The sequence below is a fragment of the Neltuma alba genome, unplaced genomic scaffold (genome assembly GCF_004799145.2).
Source record: "Neltuma alba isolate B1F8T4 unplaced genomic scaffold, ASM479914v2 tig00007441_pilon, whole genome shotgun sequence".
In the NCBI taxonomy this organism is placed as follows: Eukaryota; Viridiplantae; Streptophyta; class Magnoliopsida; order Fabales; family Fabaceae; genus Neltuma; species Neltuma alba.
Window position 1 is genome coordinate 109,747 of NW_021634784.1, and position 19,658 is coordinate 129,404.

The 19,658-nt window shown below is 35.9% G+C and overlaps 4 protein-coding genes across 7 annotated transcripts; 1 reads left to right on the plus strand and 3 right to left on the minus strand.

Moving 5' to 3' along the window:
* Nucleotides 1-1,944: 1,944 nt before the first annotated feature.
* Nucleotides 1,945-3,349, minus strand: LOC114752582 (putative SERF-like protein). The gene is made up of 4 exons (XM_028941333.1): nt 3,228-3,349; nt 3,079-3,135; nt 2,767-2,872; nt 1,945-2,257 (listed from the first exon to the last, which is right to left on the minus strand). Exons 2-4 carry the CDS (start codon nt 3,083-3,085, stop codon nt 2,167-2,169), a joined length of 204 nt encoding a protein of 67 aa, XP_028797166.1. The 5' UTR covers nt 3,086-3,135; nt 3,228-3,349; the 3' UTR covers nt 1,945-2,166.
* Nucleotides 3,350-4,734: 1,385 nt separating this feature from the next.
* On the plus strand, nt 4,735-6,416 carry LOC114752578 (uncharacterized). Of its 3 annotated transcripts, none has more exons than XM_028941327.1 (3): nt 4,735-4,813; nt 4,989-5,056; nt 5,202-6,416. In XM_028941327.1, exon 3 carries the CDS (start codon nt 5,238-5,240, stop codon nt 6,252-6,254), a length of 1,017 nt encoding a protein of 338 aa, XP_028797160.1. In that variant the 5' UTR covers nt 4,735-4,813; nt 4,989-5,056; nt 5,202-5,237; the 3' UTR covers nt 6,255-6,416. The 3 variants fall into 3 exon arrangements, with proteins under 3 accessions (XP_028797160.1, XP_028797158.1, XP_028797159.1); XM_028941325.1 differs by having other exon boundaries at nt 5,205-6,416; XM_028941326.1 differs by lacking the exon at nt 4,735-4,813 and adding an exon at nt 4,822-4,906 and having other exon boundaries at nt 5,205-6,416.
* A 654-nt stretch (nt 6,417-7,070) lies between these two features.
* Nucleotides 7,071-12,872, minus strand: LOC114752577 (purple acid phosphatase 15). The gene is made up of 7 exons (XM_028941324.1): nt 12,539-12,872; nt 11,128-11,319; nt 10,035-10,368; nt 9,712-9,929; nt 8,901-9,091; nt 8,115-8,399; nt 7,071-7,536 (listed from the first exon to the last, which is right to left on the minus strand). Exons 1-7 carry the CDS (start codon nt 12,837-12,839, stop codon nt 7,381-7,383), a joined length of 1,677 nt encoding a protein of 558 aa, XP_028797157.1. The 5' UTR covers nt 12,840-12,872; the 3' UTR covers nt 7,071-7,380.
* A 2,420-nt stretch (nt 12,873-15,292) lies between these two features.
* On the minus strand, nt 15,293-17,513 carry LOC114752581 (yrdC domain-containing protein, mitochondrial-like). Of its 2 annotated transcripts, none has more exons than XM_028941331.1 (5): nt 17,325-17,513; nt 16,895-17,129; nt 16,365-16,540; nt 15,858-16,149; nt 15,293-15,686 (listed from the first exon to the last, which is right to left on the minus strand). In XM_028941331.1, the coding sequence occupies exons 1-5, from the start codon at nt 17,401-17,403 to the stop codon at nt 15,617-15,619; spliced, it is 852 nt and encodes a 283-aa protein (XP_028797164.1). In that variant the 5' UTR covers nt 17,404-17,513; the 3' UTR covers nt 15,293-15,616. The 2 variants fall into 2 exon arrangements, with proteins under 2 accessions (XP_028797164.1, XP_028797165.1); XM_028941332.1 differs by having other exon boundaries at nt 17,306-17,513.
* Nucleotides 17,514-19,658: the final 2,145 nt, after the last annotated feature.

The window sequence follows — 19,658 nt, forward strand, 5'->3', positions numbered from 1 at the left end:
ATTGGGGTCTTATAATTAGGACCAAACTAAAAGTCAAATGTGATCTTATATTAAGGACCGGAGGTAGTAATTAATAAAAGTCCACGCAAAGAAATTAAATAATCGTTTGGGACGTCAAATCAAGATGAATTGAACAAAAAATGAGGCTCCTTCTTTGGCTGATATAGCAACAAAAATGGGAGAAACTTTTGTTAATAAATATATGTAATATTACCTCCAATCCTAATTATAAGACCTTATTTGTAAATGAGGTCTTATAATTAGGGCCAAAGATGATATTGCAAATTCTTTTTTTTTTTGCCAACAGTAATATTACAAATTCCAATGAATATTCAATATGACATTTACAAAAATACTTCTCATGATTATCCATTCAACTATCTCTTTATTGTTCAACCATTGTATATTACAACTATGATCCGTTTAAAAGGTATTACATTTTGTAACGCTAATTATTTTACATGATGTAAAAAGGATCACACTGTTGTGACGGGATCACAATATGAGGGGATTTTTTGGGGGGGGGGGGGGACGAAGCATTATTTATCTTTTTTTGGTGAAAAAATTATTTATCTTTGCCTCCACAGTCTCTCCACTGCACGACCCTATCCACTATTGCTGCCCAGCCTCTACCAGCAAGGCACCTCCAGCGCAGGTTGGAATTTCCCCATTTAATGAGAGTATTTTGGTTATTGTATATAAATGGATACTTAATTTCTATAACTTATATATATACACACATTTATCTAAAACCATACCACACATATCCACGGTAATTACCATTTTGTTACTTTCCATTCCCATCTTCTACATTCCATTATTTCCACCCAATTCCACGGACCAAACGGGTCATTATTAATGCTGGGTAAAGCAGAAATGTCAAAATTTTTTTCCAAACATAAATCATTTTTTAATTTGTATGTCTAACCCATTTGCGGCTTCTGCAGCTGATGAAGGGAGTAATTCTGGAAATCATATATTAAGGGCGTCTCTGTCAATAATCCATGTCGCTAGAAGAAATACTTCAGATCAATAATCTATGTGGCATAAATGTAGACACAATAACCCATTTTTTCAATATGAAGATGGTGAACAATTTTTTCATCACTAGTGAGATTATATAGTGAGATTATATATTGATGTAGGTTCTCAAAATCTAATCCCCTTCAATTTTGGTAAATCCTACTTTATCCTACAATGCTTGTTGGAAATTTGGATCAACTTATAAATTGGAATTGGTTGAAGAGTTTTCTGGAATGCAAGTAAACTAGCCTTTGATGTATAGAAAGTTAATGAAAATAAGGGATGTTCATATGAGAATTTATTCATTATGGTGTGAAATCCTCAAATTCGATATGGTTATGCTGACTATGAGAGTAGCTTCTGGTTGAATCATTGGCCCTCATTACTATCAATGAATCTCTTTTGCAATTATTGCTTTCTTTGCATTGCCATGCTTTCCATGCTGATGAGATTGCAAAGAAAAATATGACAGTAGGCTCATTGTTTAACTATTATGTGGGGAAAAGAAGAATTTTTGGGAACTCTGGTAATGATTTGAGATGGTTTCACAAGGAGGATGAGATTTTCTTGTCATCTCAATGGTTACAGGGACAATTTAGAGCTTGCCCCCTTTGTTTTTGGATTACACTGACCCATTACCCTCCCTTGTAAGAAGGACTCGAACACACAGGAATAGAAAGAAGGACCTCCTCAGCGTGCCATCAAATCCGAGGGACTCAGCTTTATTACTTACCTATTGAGCAAGCATTTGAAGTACAACACTTTATTGTTCAACTGAGGGGTGGTCCTTTGTGCCTCTATTTAGTTCTTACTTCAGACATTTTCTCATTTTGCTCCTATTTTATATGCAGCGGTTAGTTAATTTCTTTTGACTAAAAATAAAGCCAATTAGGCTCCAAATTCCAATCAATGGATGACAGGTAGAAGAAGAAGAGATAAGATGAAGATCATTAGAAAATGGTACAAACAATTTGCATTCCACACAGAAGGGATAGAAGTCCAGGGTTTAGAAGCCAACATCGATGAATATCCCACAAGCAAACACCAATGTTTAACTTAAACCCAAAACCCATATCAGAATATGAAATACAAATAATTCCATTTCTATTATAATCAAAATGATTAGACATAATGATCCTTGACTTATTTTTTCTTTCCTCCACCACCTGCATTATTCCCTCCTGCAGCTTGAGCTGCCTTCCTTGCTGCTTTCTCCTGTAATGCCTTGGCATCTCTGCAAACACAGGCAGAATAGCCAACAAAAAAATCAGTTAAGGTATTAATGAGGAAACATGCATCAACATAATCATATTCATGTGCAATTTAACTAATTTCTGAAATACCGTGGCAGAAAGATCCCCTGGACACGAGATCTGAGTCAAAATGAACAAAACTCAACACGAAAATAGGATGAAAGAGTATTTTGATCCCCACTTGATCAATTACATTTATATCGCTTTGAATTGGTATCCTAAGTTTTATTTTAGTTTATGTTGTACTGTATGTAATAATCCATTAGCTTAGTCCAGTCTAGAAGCTGCTGATCTGACATTTTACGGGTCCATCGGCTTATCTGTAGTTGTACTGTTAATAAATACAACTAGCAGGTTAAGATTCCTGAAATGAAACTAAAAGGACCAATTTTCCCAAGATGAAAACGATAATAAGATTTAAGAAACTAAATGCCAGTTCAAATTAAAGAAGGAAAAGCTGGATGGCAGAGTGAGAGACAATAAGTACGACCTTTCCCGGCGCTGTTCAGGGGTTAATCCATCGCCCTTAGCCTGCTTGCCTTTATTAGATGCTCTGGCCTGAGCCCGTTCTCGATCTCGATCTCTCTGGTTTCCACGTGCGCTTCAGTTAAAGCTAAACAAAAGAACAGAGGGGAGAAGAGAAGAGAAACGAAAAAAGAAAGAAAAGAAGCATCAAGTATTTTCCACATAATTTTCCCGGATTCTCTCGCCAACCAAACGGCTAGCCAATCCAACCCAAGCCAAAATTAACATAATTCGTTGAAAGAAAATACAAGCCTTTATGAAACATATCAAAGGATATGAGACATTAATGACTGGTTCTTCAAAACCAAGCGAGATCGGAGGCGAAAGAAAGGCACTGAAAGATTGAAATCAAGACACAGTCATCGATAACAGATAAATTATGAATATGTTAAACAAGAAACAAGAGAGGAAGAGAAATTGTCGTACCTGATGTGGAAAAACGAAGAAGTGCAAGAGAATGCGAGAGAGTGGGTGGCGTCGGGTGAGGGAGAGGCGACTAAAAAAGGGGCAGGATTTGGAATCGAAGAGTCTAGAGGGGAGAGAGAGAAGGAAAAGCAAATCGAAGAAAGCAATTTTATTGGATGAAGGGAAAATGACAGATAAGTTTCAAGGATTCTTCCTTCGATAGCGTCGTGTGTGCGACGTGCGCGGGATAACTTAACAGGAGGTTGGGGGCCAAAAAAACAAAAAGGGAGATCTAGCTGAAGGGACGGCCACAACGTTCACAATTTTCCTTAAAATAAATTAAAAAACAGAAATGAAATGTTCTTTAAAAATTTGGGAAAAAGTTTTCATTCAAAATCTTATTAGGAAGAAGAACCCAATAAATTTCTATAAACGAAAAAAATCTATACTTAATTTCAAAAAATATCTCAATTTCCCCTAATTTTTTTGATATCTTTTTCCTAAGCCACTAGAAGAGAAATATTCTTATTCTCTCCTTCTTTCTCTGTTTTTATTTTTCGTTTTCATATTTATGATTTGATGAACATTTTGTGTCAAAACGTCCGACCATTTGGAAAAGTCAAATGCATCCACTTTTTAGAAGTCTCGTTAAATTTTTAGTTGCTTTTAATTCTCATCTACTATATCATAAAAACTAATACTTTCAATTCATTTTGTATAAATAAAGCTAACTTTTAGTACATTATTCACGCAAAAATACGGTATACCTCCAATCCTAGATGAGAGACTTATTTTATATTACAAAATAGATTTTATATTTAGGACTGGAGAAATATAGTATAACTTCTTAAAAATACTAATTTCGTAATTTTACATACAATTCTGTATATTTTGATTTGATTATTAGGTTATGATTTTTTTATTAAAATCCATGACACAGGAGTATGATTTCGGTTAGCAGGCCCCTGTGGTTCCATCGAAATCAGGCCCAACTGAATCAGCCCAAATAATTTAGGGCTTTTTTTTTCCTGCTACCCCTAAATTTTTTTATTAGAAGTAATTCTATCCGAGACACCAACGGGAATTGGTCTAAGTGGTATGCAGCTTGGTACTGTTTAAGTGAGGTCTTGAGTTCGAACCTCAGCGTATGCAAAAATCCCTGTTGGGAGACTCACTTACCACAGCCAGGTGCACGACACAGATCGGATCCAGATGTAATCGGAACAAAACTCCAATGAACTAGCCTCTTTCATTAAATCCAACTCATTTTTGTGCGAACAGGAACATAACTATATATTGAGTTTTGATTTTAGATTTACGCAATAAAAATTAATTTAATTTTTCACAAATTTTCCTAATAAAATTTAACACAAAATATATTATTTGATGCATGAGATGAGATTGTGAGATGCCAGAAAGTTTCTCTCCGCAAACATGGGGAAGGACGAGAGCTCGTATTGCTCCATAAAATTCGTTTCACTATTCAAAACCCAATCTCTCTTCCCTTCCCCAAGTTTCTCTCTCTTTCTCCCTGTCTGCTCACAATCCATTCCAAATTATACAGAGCATCCATCAGGAGACTTAGAAGACAACTATCACATCACAAGGTTAATTACCAAATCCACATTAAAAAGGAAGCATTATTATTCTGCAGTAATCTGCCTCCCTCTTTTTCCATCTTCTTTATCTACGATTTTTGAGTAAGTTGTGTTCATATGATAACCCAGGTTTTCTCATTTTCCTTCCTGTTGATGAAATCTTGTTTTCTCTTGATAATTTCAGAACAGCAAATTCATCAACAAATTACTACCTAATCATCAGAGACCTGCCATCTCTGTTCGGGGACCCAGGTAACTGTGTCTTCCATGTTCCTTACTTTAATTTATTGTTCATTTCAAGATGAATTTTTAAATCTTCTCTGATAATTTTCTTTGGCTAATAATCATCGACGTACTCTTTCTGGCATGGAAAAAACAATTGAAAAAAATCTAAAAGCAGAAGGTCGCCGGAGAATACCTCATTTATGGTCAAATGCCATTAGCGGATAGCCATCGAGACTCGCTAGCCGGATTAACCCTCGACGATGTGTTAGCCAACCGAGCCGCCGCGTCGAGCCATCAGCTTACAAATAACCGCCGAACCCTGCTTGACATCATTCGTGAAGACGAGTCCTCCAAAAAGGATCGCAAATCTTGGAAAGCCTTCAAAGACAAGCTTCGGCTCAAACGCGCCGGATCTGCTTGGACTTCCTCCATCCTTATCCCAGCTTCGGATATCCCTTTCCCTATCCGGAATAACAGAAACCTTGCCACACAGTTCCCCCGTCGTAGCTCCGTCCGAGTCCTTACATTCTCACCTGTGGACGTCACGACTCACTGCATGGCTGATCCCACCGAAGAAGCCATCAAGAGTTCCCACCTCGCTCCCATGATCACGCGCCAGAGATCCACTCGCCAGGTCGGGGATGCCGTTTTCGTCGACGATAAACTCAAGCCTCAGATGTCCCGCCCGAACTCCGCACGTCTGGTGGCGGCGGTGCGCGCGGATTCCATCCGGCGAGAGCGCGTGGTGACATTTCGTGATAGCATTGATAGCGATGACGATGAGGATGGAGATGGCCACCAGCCGAGGGAGGGGAGGCAGATGTCTGCTCGGGAAGCTGTGGCAGCTCAGGAAGCAGCGGAGGCGGCGGCAATGGCGGGGGAAGAGGATGAGGAAGATGAAGAGGAAGGATCATTCGGGGCTGGGGGAGGGGGGGTGACGATGTCGCTGATGGACTTGTTGGAGGAGACGGATCGGCAAATGGGGCTGGAAGGATCGACATACAGAATGGAAGACGACGACGATGACGATTTTGATGAGGATGAAGAAGACGACGAAGGAGGTGAGGAGCACGATTGCTGCGTGTGCATGGTGAAGCATAGAGGTCCGGCTTTTGAGCCGTGTGGGCACTCGTTTTGCAGAATGTGTTCGAGGGAGCTCACCGTGAGCAAAGGAAATTGTCCTCTCTGCAACAATTTCATCCTGGAGATTCTTGAGGTTTTCTGATGCAGAAAACAAATTTTGCTTTGGTTGCTTTGTTTTGCTCTATTTCCTTGAGCCTCGCAATATTGATTTATTTTGTAATTTTTCGCTCTGTCCAAAAACTCATGTTTGGCACGTTGGCTGAATTTTGAGATGTAAACAGGTGTGCATGTAAAGAATAATTAATTTACTATTTCAGTTTTCAGTTAATATCATGGTGAATTTCATTTACGTCTAAAGTGGGCCGGTAGTTTTCATTACAAAATAGTCTTGCGTACACACATGTATATAATATAGCATAGCTAAAAAGTTAAATAACAATTGACGGGGTTGGATCTGTCAACAAAAGCTAGTCTCCCACAACACAGTAAATTAAAATTGTCTGTATTTACAGTGTTTTAAATAACATTGCTTCCAATAAAAAAAATACCTTTGCTGATAAAAAATTAAATAACACATAATATTTTAATATTCCTTGTGATTTGGTTTTACCCTTGAAAGAATTGAGTTTGATTATGATTTTGTGTGATTAAATTGGGGCTCTAATATGAGCCTAAAGTCTTATCGTTTAAATATTTTAATTATATAATAAGGATATATTTAGGTTAAAAATTAAATTATATTTCATTCTTACATTAACTTTTCTTTAAAAAAAGTGGGTGAGAGAGAGAGAGAAACTTAGCTTGTAAATATTATCTCGTTTTTCAATATGCATTTTTCCACCGACTACATTCTAACCTGTGAACTTGCCCTCGCTCATTTAAAAAAAAAAAAAAAAAGCAATTTGGATCCACTGAAAAAAAGCACTTTTATGTTCATAAGGTAAATATGTTAAAATAATTTTGTCTCATAAAATGAAAAAATAATTAATAGAGGTAATTACTAATCAGTGGTAACTTCATAAATAACAGTATGGGATGTCACATTTAGCTAGGGTTAACAAAATAGCAAACGGACATTAAGATGCCTAAATCAGAAATTTCCACTCCCATACCGAGACTACCTCAGACCAACACTGAGAATTCTTCATCCCTTTGTTTCCCACACTGCATCCATGGCCAAATAAACAGGAATCTTTGAGTGCAGCCAACCTCAAATATTGCCAACCATTAGTTAGATTAATCACGAGATAGCTGTGACCTTCAACTTTTCATGATGAACTCCTCCACATGAATTTAGATGGCTTCATCATCTGACGAACAGGACATAAATCAGGTTGTCTCACAATATAGATTTGATCTCCCACTTTATTGCCAGAGTCCTGATTTCGGTACCACGTCCACAAAGCCCATGTGTCGTTTCTGACCTGAAGATTACATATCATATCAAGCATTCCGTAAGAGATCCGTAAGAGTTTGGATACTTTATAGAAATGAGTGTATTCTTGTTGTTTCTTTTGCGCTGCTCTTTCAAATTTTTCATAATTTTTTTAAAATCTTGATATCTCTTGTGTGGTGAGGGCTAGGACTAAAAGTACCATCCAAAACACTAAAAGAGCAAGCAGAGAAACTGGAGAGGATCCGGGTTCGATATAATGTATCTAATACAGATATCAGATTGTGCGTCTACTTGGTTCAGCTTAATCGGATTTAAGATAGAGTGCAGACTTCCATATGTTGACAGACATAAGAAATCAGGTTCCATTTGTATGCTAAAATATTGCATATTATGAACAACTTAGTAAAAAAATAAATAAATAAAAAGTGCCAGTAAAAAATTATATATTGATGTATTATGATTTGGATCCTCTATTATGACAAGGGATGACTTTAGAAACAGGAAGAGAGATGTTGCGTTCACATGGATGTGAGGCTGTCAATTTTTTCCTATTAAGAGCAACGCCAAACAATTGGAAAGTGAGGAGGGGGATTAAGAAAGTGATACCTCTAGAATTCCATGACCAAAGCTACTTTCCCTGAATGCACTGAACTCTGGCTGCCGATCCCAGCAAAACTTACCCTTTGCAGGGCCAGATGTGAAGTTTGTTGCACAGAAGCCTCCCATATAAGGATCAGGAGTACTTGATGGATCAGGACATTTTCCAGGTTCATCTGCAAATTGGTTTGACATCTTCTCTCGGTTACCTCCATCCCCAACAGTAATATAGACAGGACCACATGGATCTAAACTGTAATTGTAAACCCGATTTGACCTCTCATAAGCATGCACCTGCTCATCCATTTTCAGAATCAAAAAGTGAGTGAAGATTCGAGGTCTTGGGATAGAAGATCATTAAACATCCAAATCGTTTGCGTATATCTTAAGTGTATGCAAGCATTTGCAAAACCCCACACAACAAACTAGCAGTAAACACAGGTAGGAGGCAGAGAAGCTGATCATTTATTTATTCGCTTCATAGAAATTTACGGCTCCAATTTGTTTTTCAAAATATAATCGTTTATTTACCTCGTTGTTTAGATTTAATTCATTAATTTAGCACATTACGCACAAGCAGCCAAGGCTCTTAATTACTTATAATATAAACTTAACAATACACAAGTTGTCCTTCTTTCTCATAAAGCCCACAAAAAACCCAGTAAGGAACGAAGACCTGTTCCGCTGGTCAAAAAGAAAAAAGTTAATTGTATTTTTTCATTATATATCTGGTGACAGAGGCAAGTTAATGAACCTAAATGGATTGGATCATATTAAAAAATGAAGATAACTCACATGCCCATTAAATACTATATCCACGCCATATGAGTATAGAAGCTCTTCCATCTCCACCCTCATGCACTCTGCTTCTCTGTAATGTGCCACATAAGAACTATACCATGGAGGATGCCAAGTAGCTATAAGCCAGGGAGTTATGGACCTATCAAGACTAGCCAGATCTCTTTGCAACCACTTATATTGTTCAGCTGGCAAAGATGGTCACAGTTAATTTTCAAAGGTTACAAGGAACAAAATATATCGGCTCAACTTGGATCAGTATATGCATCAATTCAGAAAAAACAGAACACGTATGGCTCAAGCCCAAGAGAATATTAATGGATTTCAAGCAGATTCAAAATTTTATCAATTGGCCTTTCTCTCTCCCTGATTGTTAATACACTGATCAACTTCCAAAATTGAATATTGGTTCATTATCACTGTTTCTTTATTTAGTAAAAAGGTCTAAGACTTGAAAGGAGTGGAGAAAGAGGAATGGATAGCAATAGAACCCAAGTACATCAAGCTTAACTCAGTCTTAAAAGAGAAAGGCAGGTCCATTTGAGCTACTCACGCATTGGCAGTAGCCAATGCTTTCCAAAACTCAGCTGGTGGTAAACAAATCATCATAGTTAACCATCCTGTTAAGCCGGGTCTCCTAAACATATAATTTCAGTCTTCACATTTTTTAAGGCACACCTATGTTATGATTGAGGCTAAAAAAAAAGGTCCACTGACAACAGTTCTACCAACCAAAAATAAAATATCTTAAATTATAAATGATTATACAATAAAAAACAATTACAAAAGGGGAAAAAAGGACTAATACCTGATTTATCGTAACCAATGTAAGCCCCAAGCATAATAAAATGGATTCCCCCAGCATTAAAGGAGTAGTAAAACGTGGATGACGACCCACTTTCTTCAGAGGGGAAAGCAAACCTAGAACTATAGGCCACAAATGTCCTGTTAAATGCCTGTTCTTCTATTTCATGATTTCCTTCCACCACCATCATTGGAACTTTGGAAACCAAAGTCTGCATAAACCTGGAATTATTCAGTTATTGAAGCATAAGAGATTAAAAAGGCAAAGTATTGTCATCAGCCCAAAAAAAAAAAATTGTCAAAAGTTTATACGACTTTTCCATGTACCTTCCCCAGTAATCCCATCGAGGCTGGTAGGTCTCATGTATGGGAGTTTCTGGGAATGAGCAGGTATAGCAGTCAGATCCAGTTCCATTTGTTAGATAAAGATTTGCATAGGTCACATCACCGATCAATAGAAAAAGATCAGGTTGATTATTGATCAGGTGATGGATGGTTGTAGTTGTATTATACGTAAGGCCAAGATCTCCCGCTACTGCAATTCTGTCTGGATAGCTTTGTGGACTAGAAGCTGGCATTGTCTTGAAATGGTAGATGTCACTCATTGCTTGTAGAGAGGAGTCTCCGCATTGATAATAGTATATTGTTCTTGGTTCCAACCCTGCATAGAGTGAAAACTGTTTCAGTAATATAGCATGTGACTTTCCAGGGGCAAATGATATAACAAGACATGTATATGGGAAATTACTTAGACTTTCTCCACAATGGTGAGCAAGGAAGCATAGATACCAATAGACACAACACCCTGACACAACAATATCTGAAAATAATGTGTCATGTCCACGGTCCTTTTCTGAAGTCTCACACTGCAATCGTTATACAACTATATGACATGTGATGAACTTGTACACAATTCCCTTTTTGAAGTGTCAGGGCTTAAAAGCAAATCCAAACTTTCAATGATAATGTTTGAGATGAATAAGCATTTTTAGCTTAAAATTCCTATTAAATTTCATGCACAGACAAATCTACTAAGATATGACAGTTTCTGCTGATTGACACAGGATGGAAAACAGACATTGACTGAGTGCAAAAGAATCCTCATTATGGTTTACTCTTGATAAATTTCCCTCAAAATTTTGTTTTTCTCCCTACAAAAATTTAAAGCTTATTTATGCAGGTTAATTCAAAAAGCCCTCACCTGAAGTTTATATTCTCAGAACACAAGTGACCAGCCATTGGGGAATCTCATTATTAGTGTTTATCAATTAAAATTATAAAACCTGAAGAGACATGTATCTTATAAACAAACTATAAGTGAATTAAGAAAACTAAAAAGAAAAGTGATATAGTGATATATGGAGATGTAATGTAAGAAGTACCCACTGTTTTCATTCAACTCAAAATCCGCACAGCTCACCTGCAAGTTGAACGTGGTGGATGATTCCTGAGGTATAGTTCTGAAGTCCTTCAAAAGGATATAGCTGACTGTAGATGAGAGAATGACCTCTAGCTTCATGCACTAATTCAGATTCTGAGGTTCCATAATAAACAATACTTGAGACAGCTTTAGGATCCAATGGCTTGATATTGTCACCAATTTGAAATTCCCCTGATATTATCCATAAATTCAGCATTCTTGATCAACAGAGGAACATGAATATGAATGGTACAAACAAATATTTTTCAAATAAATCCAATAAATGCTAGCAGATTTGCTCTTGGTCCTTAACTGTGGAATAGATCAGAAAATCTGCTTCATCACAGAGTCACCTTCCACTAAAAGAAACAATGATAATTGGACCATTTTGAGAGAAGTGAGTTGTAGAAAAAAAGGAAGAGAAGTGACTTTGAAATTGCCAATGAAAGACCAAACATGGAACTCCTTTTATGTTAGTATATTTAGCTATGGACATAGACATAAGCAGCTGTCTTTATCAATTTATAAGGAGAAGTCCACTGGATTCATTACTGTCTAGCAATGTATTACTAGGATTCAAAAAACCAGTTGCTAAGAGTTGACATGAGGCTTATAAGGAGTTGCATTCCCTAGAGACTAGAGCAGCACGTTGCAGATAACAATAAATAAATAAACAAACAGTTGAGCTTTTTTTGGGGTTAGAGCAGCAACTTATATGGATTTAGTTCAAAATCCATTGATAATCTCATCAATAAACTCACTAGCATGTCAATATCTAACATGCAACCTGCAAATTAGTGAAGCCAAATCTTCAAAGGGAGGACCAACAAATTGTTGGTTGCCATGGTCAGCCGTTTCACCCCTATGAGAAGAAGAACACAAGTTCAAATCCTAAGAAGCAAACTTAACGCTCGTGGTTTGATATGCTAAGTTACCCACACCAAAAAAAGAAAAACACTTCAAAGTGAGGAGCCTTTGAAGTCTAAAACTGTGTGACGTGATCCAATGAACATGTCATAATGACAATATCCCACATTAAAATATTTGATACTTAAGAAAAAGACTGCAATGAATTTATGCTTTAATGCTTAGAAAATTGTCTCAATCAATGCTGGTTGGGGGAAAAAAAAAATCCACCCATCATAGCTCAAGCAATAAAAGAAGAGAAAAACTCAATTTTAGTCCCCGAGAAATCTAACAGACTGTTAATCATTACCTGAACTGAGGTTTGAGTTAATGGTACGGCATAATGCTAGGTTTGGCGTTAAGTAGAGATAGAATGGAAAGGCAATATTGCAATCATTTTAGACCATATTAAATAATAAATAAATAAATATTCACCAAAACAGTTAAGCACTAAATATATTTTCATAAAAGAATTTTAAAAAAAAAAATTAGAGATTAGAGATACCTGTAATCCATGAGATCCAAACTGAATCATGGCTAACCGAGAGAGACACTGAAATCTGCTCAGGCTCGAAACCCTCAACGAGGCGGCGAACGCGGGGATCGGTGTCAGGCAAATCAACGGCGATGCCACGCAGACTAGTATCGAAAGGAACAGTGACGGGCTCAAAGGGGCCTTCAAGGGTCGTCGGAATATCGCAGCGAACCGCGGCGACAAACAGATTCAGCAGAATAATCGAACCCGGGGAGCGAAAAAGAGCGAGAAGCGAGAGTATCGGAAGATCACCGGCTTCGGAATTTTCCATTTGAGAACAGAGAGAAGGGAAAAGGAAGAAAAGAAAGGAACATCTCGAAGCATCTTTGAATACTGAGGTGGTGAAGACTGAGGAGGAATCTGTCGGGAATCAGAGTGACAGTTGATGACCGTTGTCGGGGTGAACGTGGCGCCGCGCGAACGATGTACACGACTTTTTTTTGGTGGTACTCCTTCTATTTCTTATTATAAGAGACAAATAGTCAAATTACGTTGATAAAAAAAACAGTTGAAATTAGTTGAGGACAATTAATGTGTAAAAAGCATAATGTTATATCCAACAATGCCCCCATTAATAAGGAGAGAGAGTATGAGAGAGAACAATTAAATTATTAAAAGAAAGAGAGGTGAGAAGGAGAAAGAGTATGAGTTGAAGACAAAATAAATAAGGGTAAAATGGAAAATCAATACAAAAAAATAGAGACAACTTTTAAGTGTCTCTTATATATAGGAACATGCTATAAACATCAAATGTCTCTTATAATAAGGAACGGAGGGAGTAATATTTAGGAATCATACTAGTCTCTCTCACGAAGATTTATTTATGTTCTTAAAATATAATGTTTATTTATATTTTTAATAAAATATTCAAATTTAAATAAGATGGTGATGAGCTAAATACTCTTCTGGTTCTTAATATAAGACTCAATTATTGAGTTAGTTTTGATCCTAAATATAAGACCCATTTCTCATATTTATCAATTTTCTCTAAATTACTCCTATAGATACTTCCTCAACCATAATCAAGTAGAAGAGGAAGAAGAGGTATTAAGAAAGATGATTATAGTATTTTAGGAAAAACGTGTCACATTTCTTATAATTAACTAATTTGTCTAACTTCCTTAATTTAATCAAATTAGTTAAATGGGTCTTATATTAAGGATCGGAGGAGTAACAAAATGTTAGCTTCGATGCTTAATACAAGAGTTGTTTAAAGATTAAATTTGATTCTAAATATAATATTTCAATCCATTTTATTTTTCAAATTTGTAATTCATTCTATAAAAATCCTTATAAAATTACACATGTCAAGAAGTTTATATCTAAAGGTAGTCATAATTAAAAAAAGTAATTTAGAAAAATTAACTAATATTTGTTTCAAATTACTAACATAAGGTGGTGGTTAAAAAACCACCACTACCCACTAACCCCTTGTGGTGTTTTAATTTACTCAAATAAATTAAATAGTTCTTATATTAAGAATCATTAGTATTTCATATATCAAAGTATTTAATCCATGTAATAATTTTTACTACCTCATTTTCAAACGCCGAGCATTTTTAAGTAAAATAAATGAATAAAAAATAATTTGGTAATTAATTTTTTTTTCAATATTAACCTTCTTTGATGTCACAAATCATCAATTATTTATTAGGTAGAAGGTATAAGTAATTTTGATACGCTTCTAGAAGTATTTTAGATTTTTAAAAAAAAAGTTAGCAATTGCTTTTAAGACTCCATAAAGTTCCTTATATACTGAAATATAGGATTTTATAAAATATACTTATATTTGAAACGAAATGAATATCTATGATCAATTATCACATAATTATAGAAGTGAATAGGTTATAGAGTTCATATTTGTTATATTATAAATTGTATTTTTTTTTTGCGTGATGATTTGAATTTTTTAATTGAAAGAAGTTTATATAGGGTGATAATCTAAGAATATGTAATAATTTTCTTCATGAACATGTATTATCACGGTTTTTTAATTAAAATATGGCAAGTTTAGTGTACGTGAAAAATAGAAAAATCATAAAAAGTCTGGAAGATCTAAATTAAAAAAAAAAAACCAACAAAAGTTAGAAAAAATAAAAGCAAAAGATGAGAATTTTTGTATTATCAACATTGAAGATGAGTATTTCAGGTGAACATCTAAATATCAACTCCTAAATATTAACACGATGGAGGCAAAAATCCTATAAGAATGCAAGTTCAAATTTTGCTATCAATATTTACTAGCATGATAAGGGTTTTAAGGAAACTTTCTTTGGTCATGGATGGAAAGAACTAGCTAGAGATTTATGATTCTTATCAATATACGTGATGAGTACTTCGAGCTTTATTTTGGCTACGAAGACGAAATTTCTTTCTGGGAGCCGTTGAAGATGAATTGGCAAGACAAAACACTTGATAATGGGAGAAATTTTATGTTTGAGGGTGTTTTTGTCTTTAAGATTTCATATTTATTCAATTAAACACAAATAAATTTCTTTCCAGCATTTTCAATATGATACTAAACAATTTCACATGATCACTATTTCATTCCATTCTATCATCAAACATTTCAAGTACAATGCAACATAGGAAAGATTGAAGTAAAACATTTACTTTTGTTAACTAAATTCAGAAAGAAAATATGGAATGCTTTTCTTTTGTCCTTTTTTCTGGTTGGATAAAAGGGCCAACAAAAAGCTAAATGACCTTTCCCTTGGTCATAACTGATATTATAATAAAACACATTCATTTTCAGGCAATGCAAACTGCGTGTTAATTTATCACATAAATCTGCTGTAGACAACCTCACAATACATCTAATTGATGGGAATAGAGGTTCCAACTTTATCTTTAGGTCTTAAGTACTGGTTTCTTTAGGTGAACACAAGACAAGTCTACCTTGCATTACTGTGTCCATCTAAGGAGGTCAGGACCAAAAAATTTAGACACAAAACATGCCCGGGAAATCGGTGACAATAGTCACAATTTGTCACAAAAGAAATGTCGAAATCGCGATGTCTATATGGGAGCATTGCGTATCAATCATTGCTAATTTAGAGTGGTCAATTCTTCAACCAGAGAGTGCTTCTCCAAGATGGCCCTTGTCTCTTCCATTGCACTACACAACATGAAAATGGACACGGTTAATAGACTCCTCCCAGAGCTTGCATTATAATAACCAACTGAATATATAGACATGAATCATGTGTTGCTCATTTTTATAATCCATTCTGAAAGCATATTAAGAAACTTGAAAGACAAGAAAAAGAATTAGCTCAACAAAACGTACCTTCCAGGTCGAAGGATCTTGTATTTATGTGGTATGGTGAGGTCCACAACTGTGGAACCTGCACGACCCAATGGAAGCAGGCCACCATCATAAACGCAGGCACAGTGTCCCCAAAGGTCCTTAAAATCGTTGACGCAAACACTACTCGACTGTCCACTTAGGTTTGCACTGGTCAGGGCCATGGCAGTACCCGAGCCACGAGCAATGTCCCTGATGAAATTGTAGTCTGGGACTCTCACCCCTATGCTATCAAGTCCTGGGTTCAAAGATTGTTCGAGAACACTTGATTCTCCTGTATCGTATCCCAAGCGTACTATTAGACGAGTAAATAAGATATTGATGCTAAAGAATAGAATGAGATCTAGGCCAAATTTTCTTCGAAGTTCAAATCCATTTCTTTAGCTGACCCAGTATATTTAAAAAAGTTTGAGGACTATGTAAGTATCACTACCATCGTATTCTCATTTTATTGTACGTATTTTTTAGCATGGCATGAGACTTACAAACCTCGTTTTAGCACAACTGTGACTGGACCTGGAAGGAGGGAATCAAGTAGGCCCTGAGGCAAATAGTCAATAACCGCAAAACGCTGAATGTCTGATACGTCCCCAACACAAATAGCCAAGGGGCTTGTATGTTTACGTCCTTTAATCTCATAAATTCTATTAACTGCATCTAACGAACTGTAAAATATTCCAGTCAAAGGCAAAAGTTATTCAACAACAAAATTTTGAGCAAACAATTGAGATAATCGGAAACTGTGAAATGCATGATTTTTGTTTTCAAAGAAAGGTAATTAGAAGGACGGACATCACGTGGAGGCAAATTTCATTGGGTCAGAGACATTCTTTTTTTTTTTTTTTTGGGGGAGGGGGGTTTGGTGGGGAAGGGAGGCTGTTAAAAACATGAGCCCTTAATCGGTGACACAATAAAGGAACAGCAAGCCAAGATAAGAATAGTATTAATAATAATGCTATGAGGATTTTAAACAAACATGTTGTGAGCAAAATATGAAAACATGGACTAAAATAGCATACCAAGCATCACAAGCGAAGCCATAGAGCGTATCAGTGGGTACAGCAATAACCTTCCCAGCTCTCAAAGCTTCAGCTGCCTCTGCAACAAAAGCATCAGTTGCTGGACGAACCACCCCAATCTTTGTGTCCATGCCCACCTCAGAATTCTCCACACTGCTAGCCATATTTCTGGAAAATTTTCTTTTCAGCCACGTACTCTGTTTCAACTGAGGCACAATCCCCAACTTTTGGACCCCTAAAACAGATACAACACACTCAGTCAGCCAATTCAACATCCAGTAGGATTCGATTCAGGTCTTAAGATGAAAAGAAATATCACAAAAAAGTATTAACAAATTAACAAATATCCAGACACATATATATACATATAGAGAGAGAGAGAGGGAGATGGGAAGAGAGGAAGTGACTGACAGTGATGAGTAAAAGGCACCTCGAAAAGAGAATATGGGAATGGGATGAGCATGGAGAAGAGGCGAAGCTTGTGCAGCTATTCTGGTGGCAATGTTCATTCTAGTTTTGGCCTAATCCTTTGTCAACGGCAGGTCCATTTCTCAACAATAAGCGCAGTAATAAAGATCACACAGGCTTCAACTCTTAGGCTACAAGATATAAGCAGCGTGATAAAGATATTTCCCTGAAGGAGGTGATGAATTTAAGAAATTTTTAGAAACTAAACAAACTGTACGATTTCTGAAATCGATGTGATTATTCTCAAATACAAATTTGAAGACAATGTATTCAAAGACAAAAGACATCCTCAAAGCATCAATAAACATGTAATGTACTTTGAAATGACATACTCTTCAAGTATAAATTCTGAGAAAAGAAAAAGGCATATGAACAAGCAAGAGATAATTATAGTAGCCATGCTCCCTCAAAAGCCATTAACATAATCACAAAAGTTGAGAGCACTAATTCACTGAAATACAGAAACAAAGAAATTAGTATAATGGGAGCACAGTGGTTATAGAGCAAAGAAGAAGAACTACACATGCAGAGTACAGAAACAAAACCACAGCCAATTACAAGAGAGGAGGAAGTTAAAGTGGTGCAGAAGCATACCGAGCAAACACGATCTTCGTTCGGGACCCGCTTGTTGGTTGGGCACAAGTATAGTAGGGGAAATGGAAACCAGCCTCCTTTCCAACTGCCCGAGCGTTTGGCTGCAGAGAGGGAAAGAACAGTGCGGCAGTTAGGCTAGGTTATAGGAATTCAGACGAAGAGACTTTTCCGAGGTCAAAGAGAGAGAGAGAGAGATAAATTTACTAAACTAGCCACGGAGGCGGAGAACATTTTCGGCCATGTTTGGTTACTGAACTAGCCTTAAAAGATAAATTTTCGGACAAGAAAACCAATACAAATTTTATGTTATTCCAACTTCACCCTTTCCCTTATCCTCTTCCCAATGCTAGTGGTCAAGGATGAAAGAAAGAAAGAAAGAAAGAGCAAGCAGAGCAGCAACGATGGCCAAAACAGAGAGATAAAAAACAGAGCAACCATGGTGAACTAGCAAATCAAATCAGAGAACGTAAATGGAATAAACAAACCAGAGAACCAAAACAGAGAGATATAACCAGGACGCGAGAGGCTCACTGAAATATCAAAGTTCAGCTCTTCGCAGTTCGCACAGATTCTATAGCAAACTCATGCCCAATCCCGATAATGTCTAGTGCATCCATTGCCTTTTTTTTGCCCTTTAAAAAAGAAAATAGGGGTGTTTGAGTCTTTTCATTCCAATTCTACTTCTCTCCCAGCTGTGTTTTATGACTCACAACAAACATGGGAAAGAATACATAGAATCTACTCTCCTCCCTACCAAACGTGGCCTAGGAAGTATCTTCCTGTTGATCAACTTGCCAAGCAGTGAATAGGTTGAAAATTTATCGGAACATATTTAATACTCCTCCGGTCCTTATTATAAGACCCAATTTGACTTTTTATTTGGTCCTAATTATAAGACCCAATCCATTTTATCTCTCATATTTATGCATTTTTTTTTCAAGATAATCCTTCTAATAATGATAGTTTTAGCCAATATACTTAATTAGCAAGGATATTTTAGGAATGACAACACTTATTTATTATAAATAACCAATTTAACTTACTTCCTTAATCTTTTCAAATAAGTCAATTGGGTCTTATAATTAGGACCGGAGGAGTACTAAAATAGATTTATTAAATAAATACATCAACTTGTAAAAACGATAAATTTTTGGGGGAAAAATCTGTTCTTTATCATTTATATGTCGTTATCCTTGTGTTACTAATATATGCCTATAGTTATTATTTACGATAGTTGATGTTTATATACAAATTGAATTTTATTTTTTTATAAGATTGAATTTTATATTTTTACATTAGGATTTTTGGAAAATATAAATAGATATAATTAAATATTAAATAAATTTCTCTAATTTGCTACTATAATTTTAATCCACACCTTCAGTTCGGCCCCTTCTCTTTCCCTACTTCATCATCTGTGCGTCTAGTTTTTTCTTCTAGTTTTTTTTTTTAATAACATTTGAAAACTTTTGTAATAAATAATATATGAGATTCTTTTAGGTAAATAATATGTGAGGTAAAGTTGACATTTTGAAAATAAGAAAATGATGAACTATGACGTAACCAATTTTTTCAAAAACATAAAACAAAAATATTTAAATTAAATCTAATAGACAATCATAGTGCATTTATTATAATTTTATTTTCTTCCTCTTCTATATTAAATTTTTCCCCTCCAGCGGTCCACCCCAATCAAATCAAA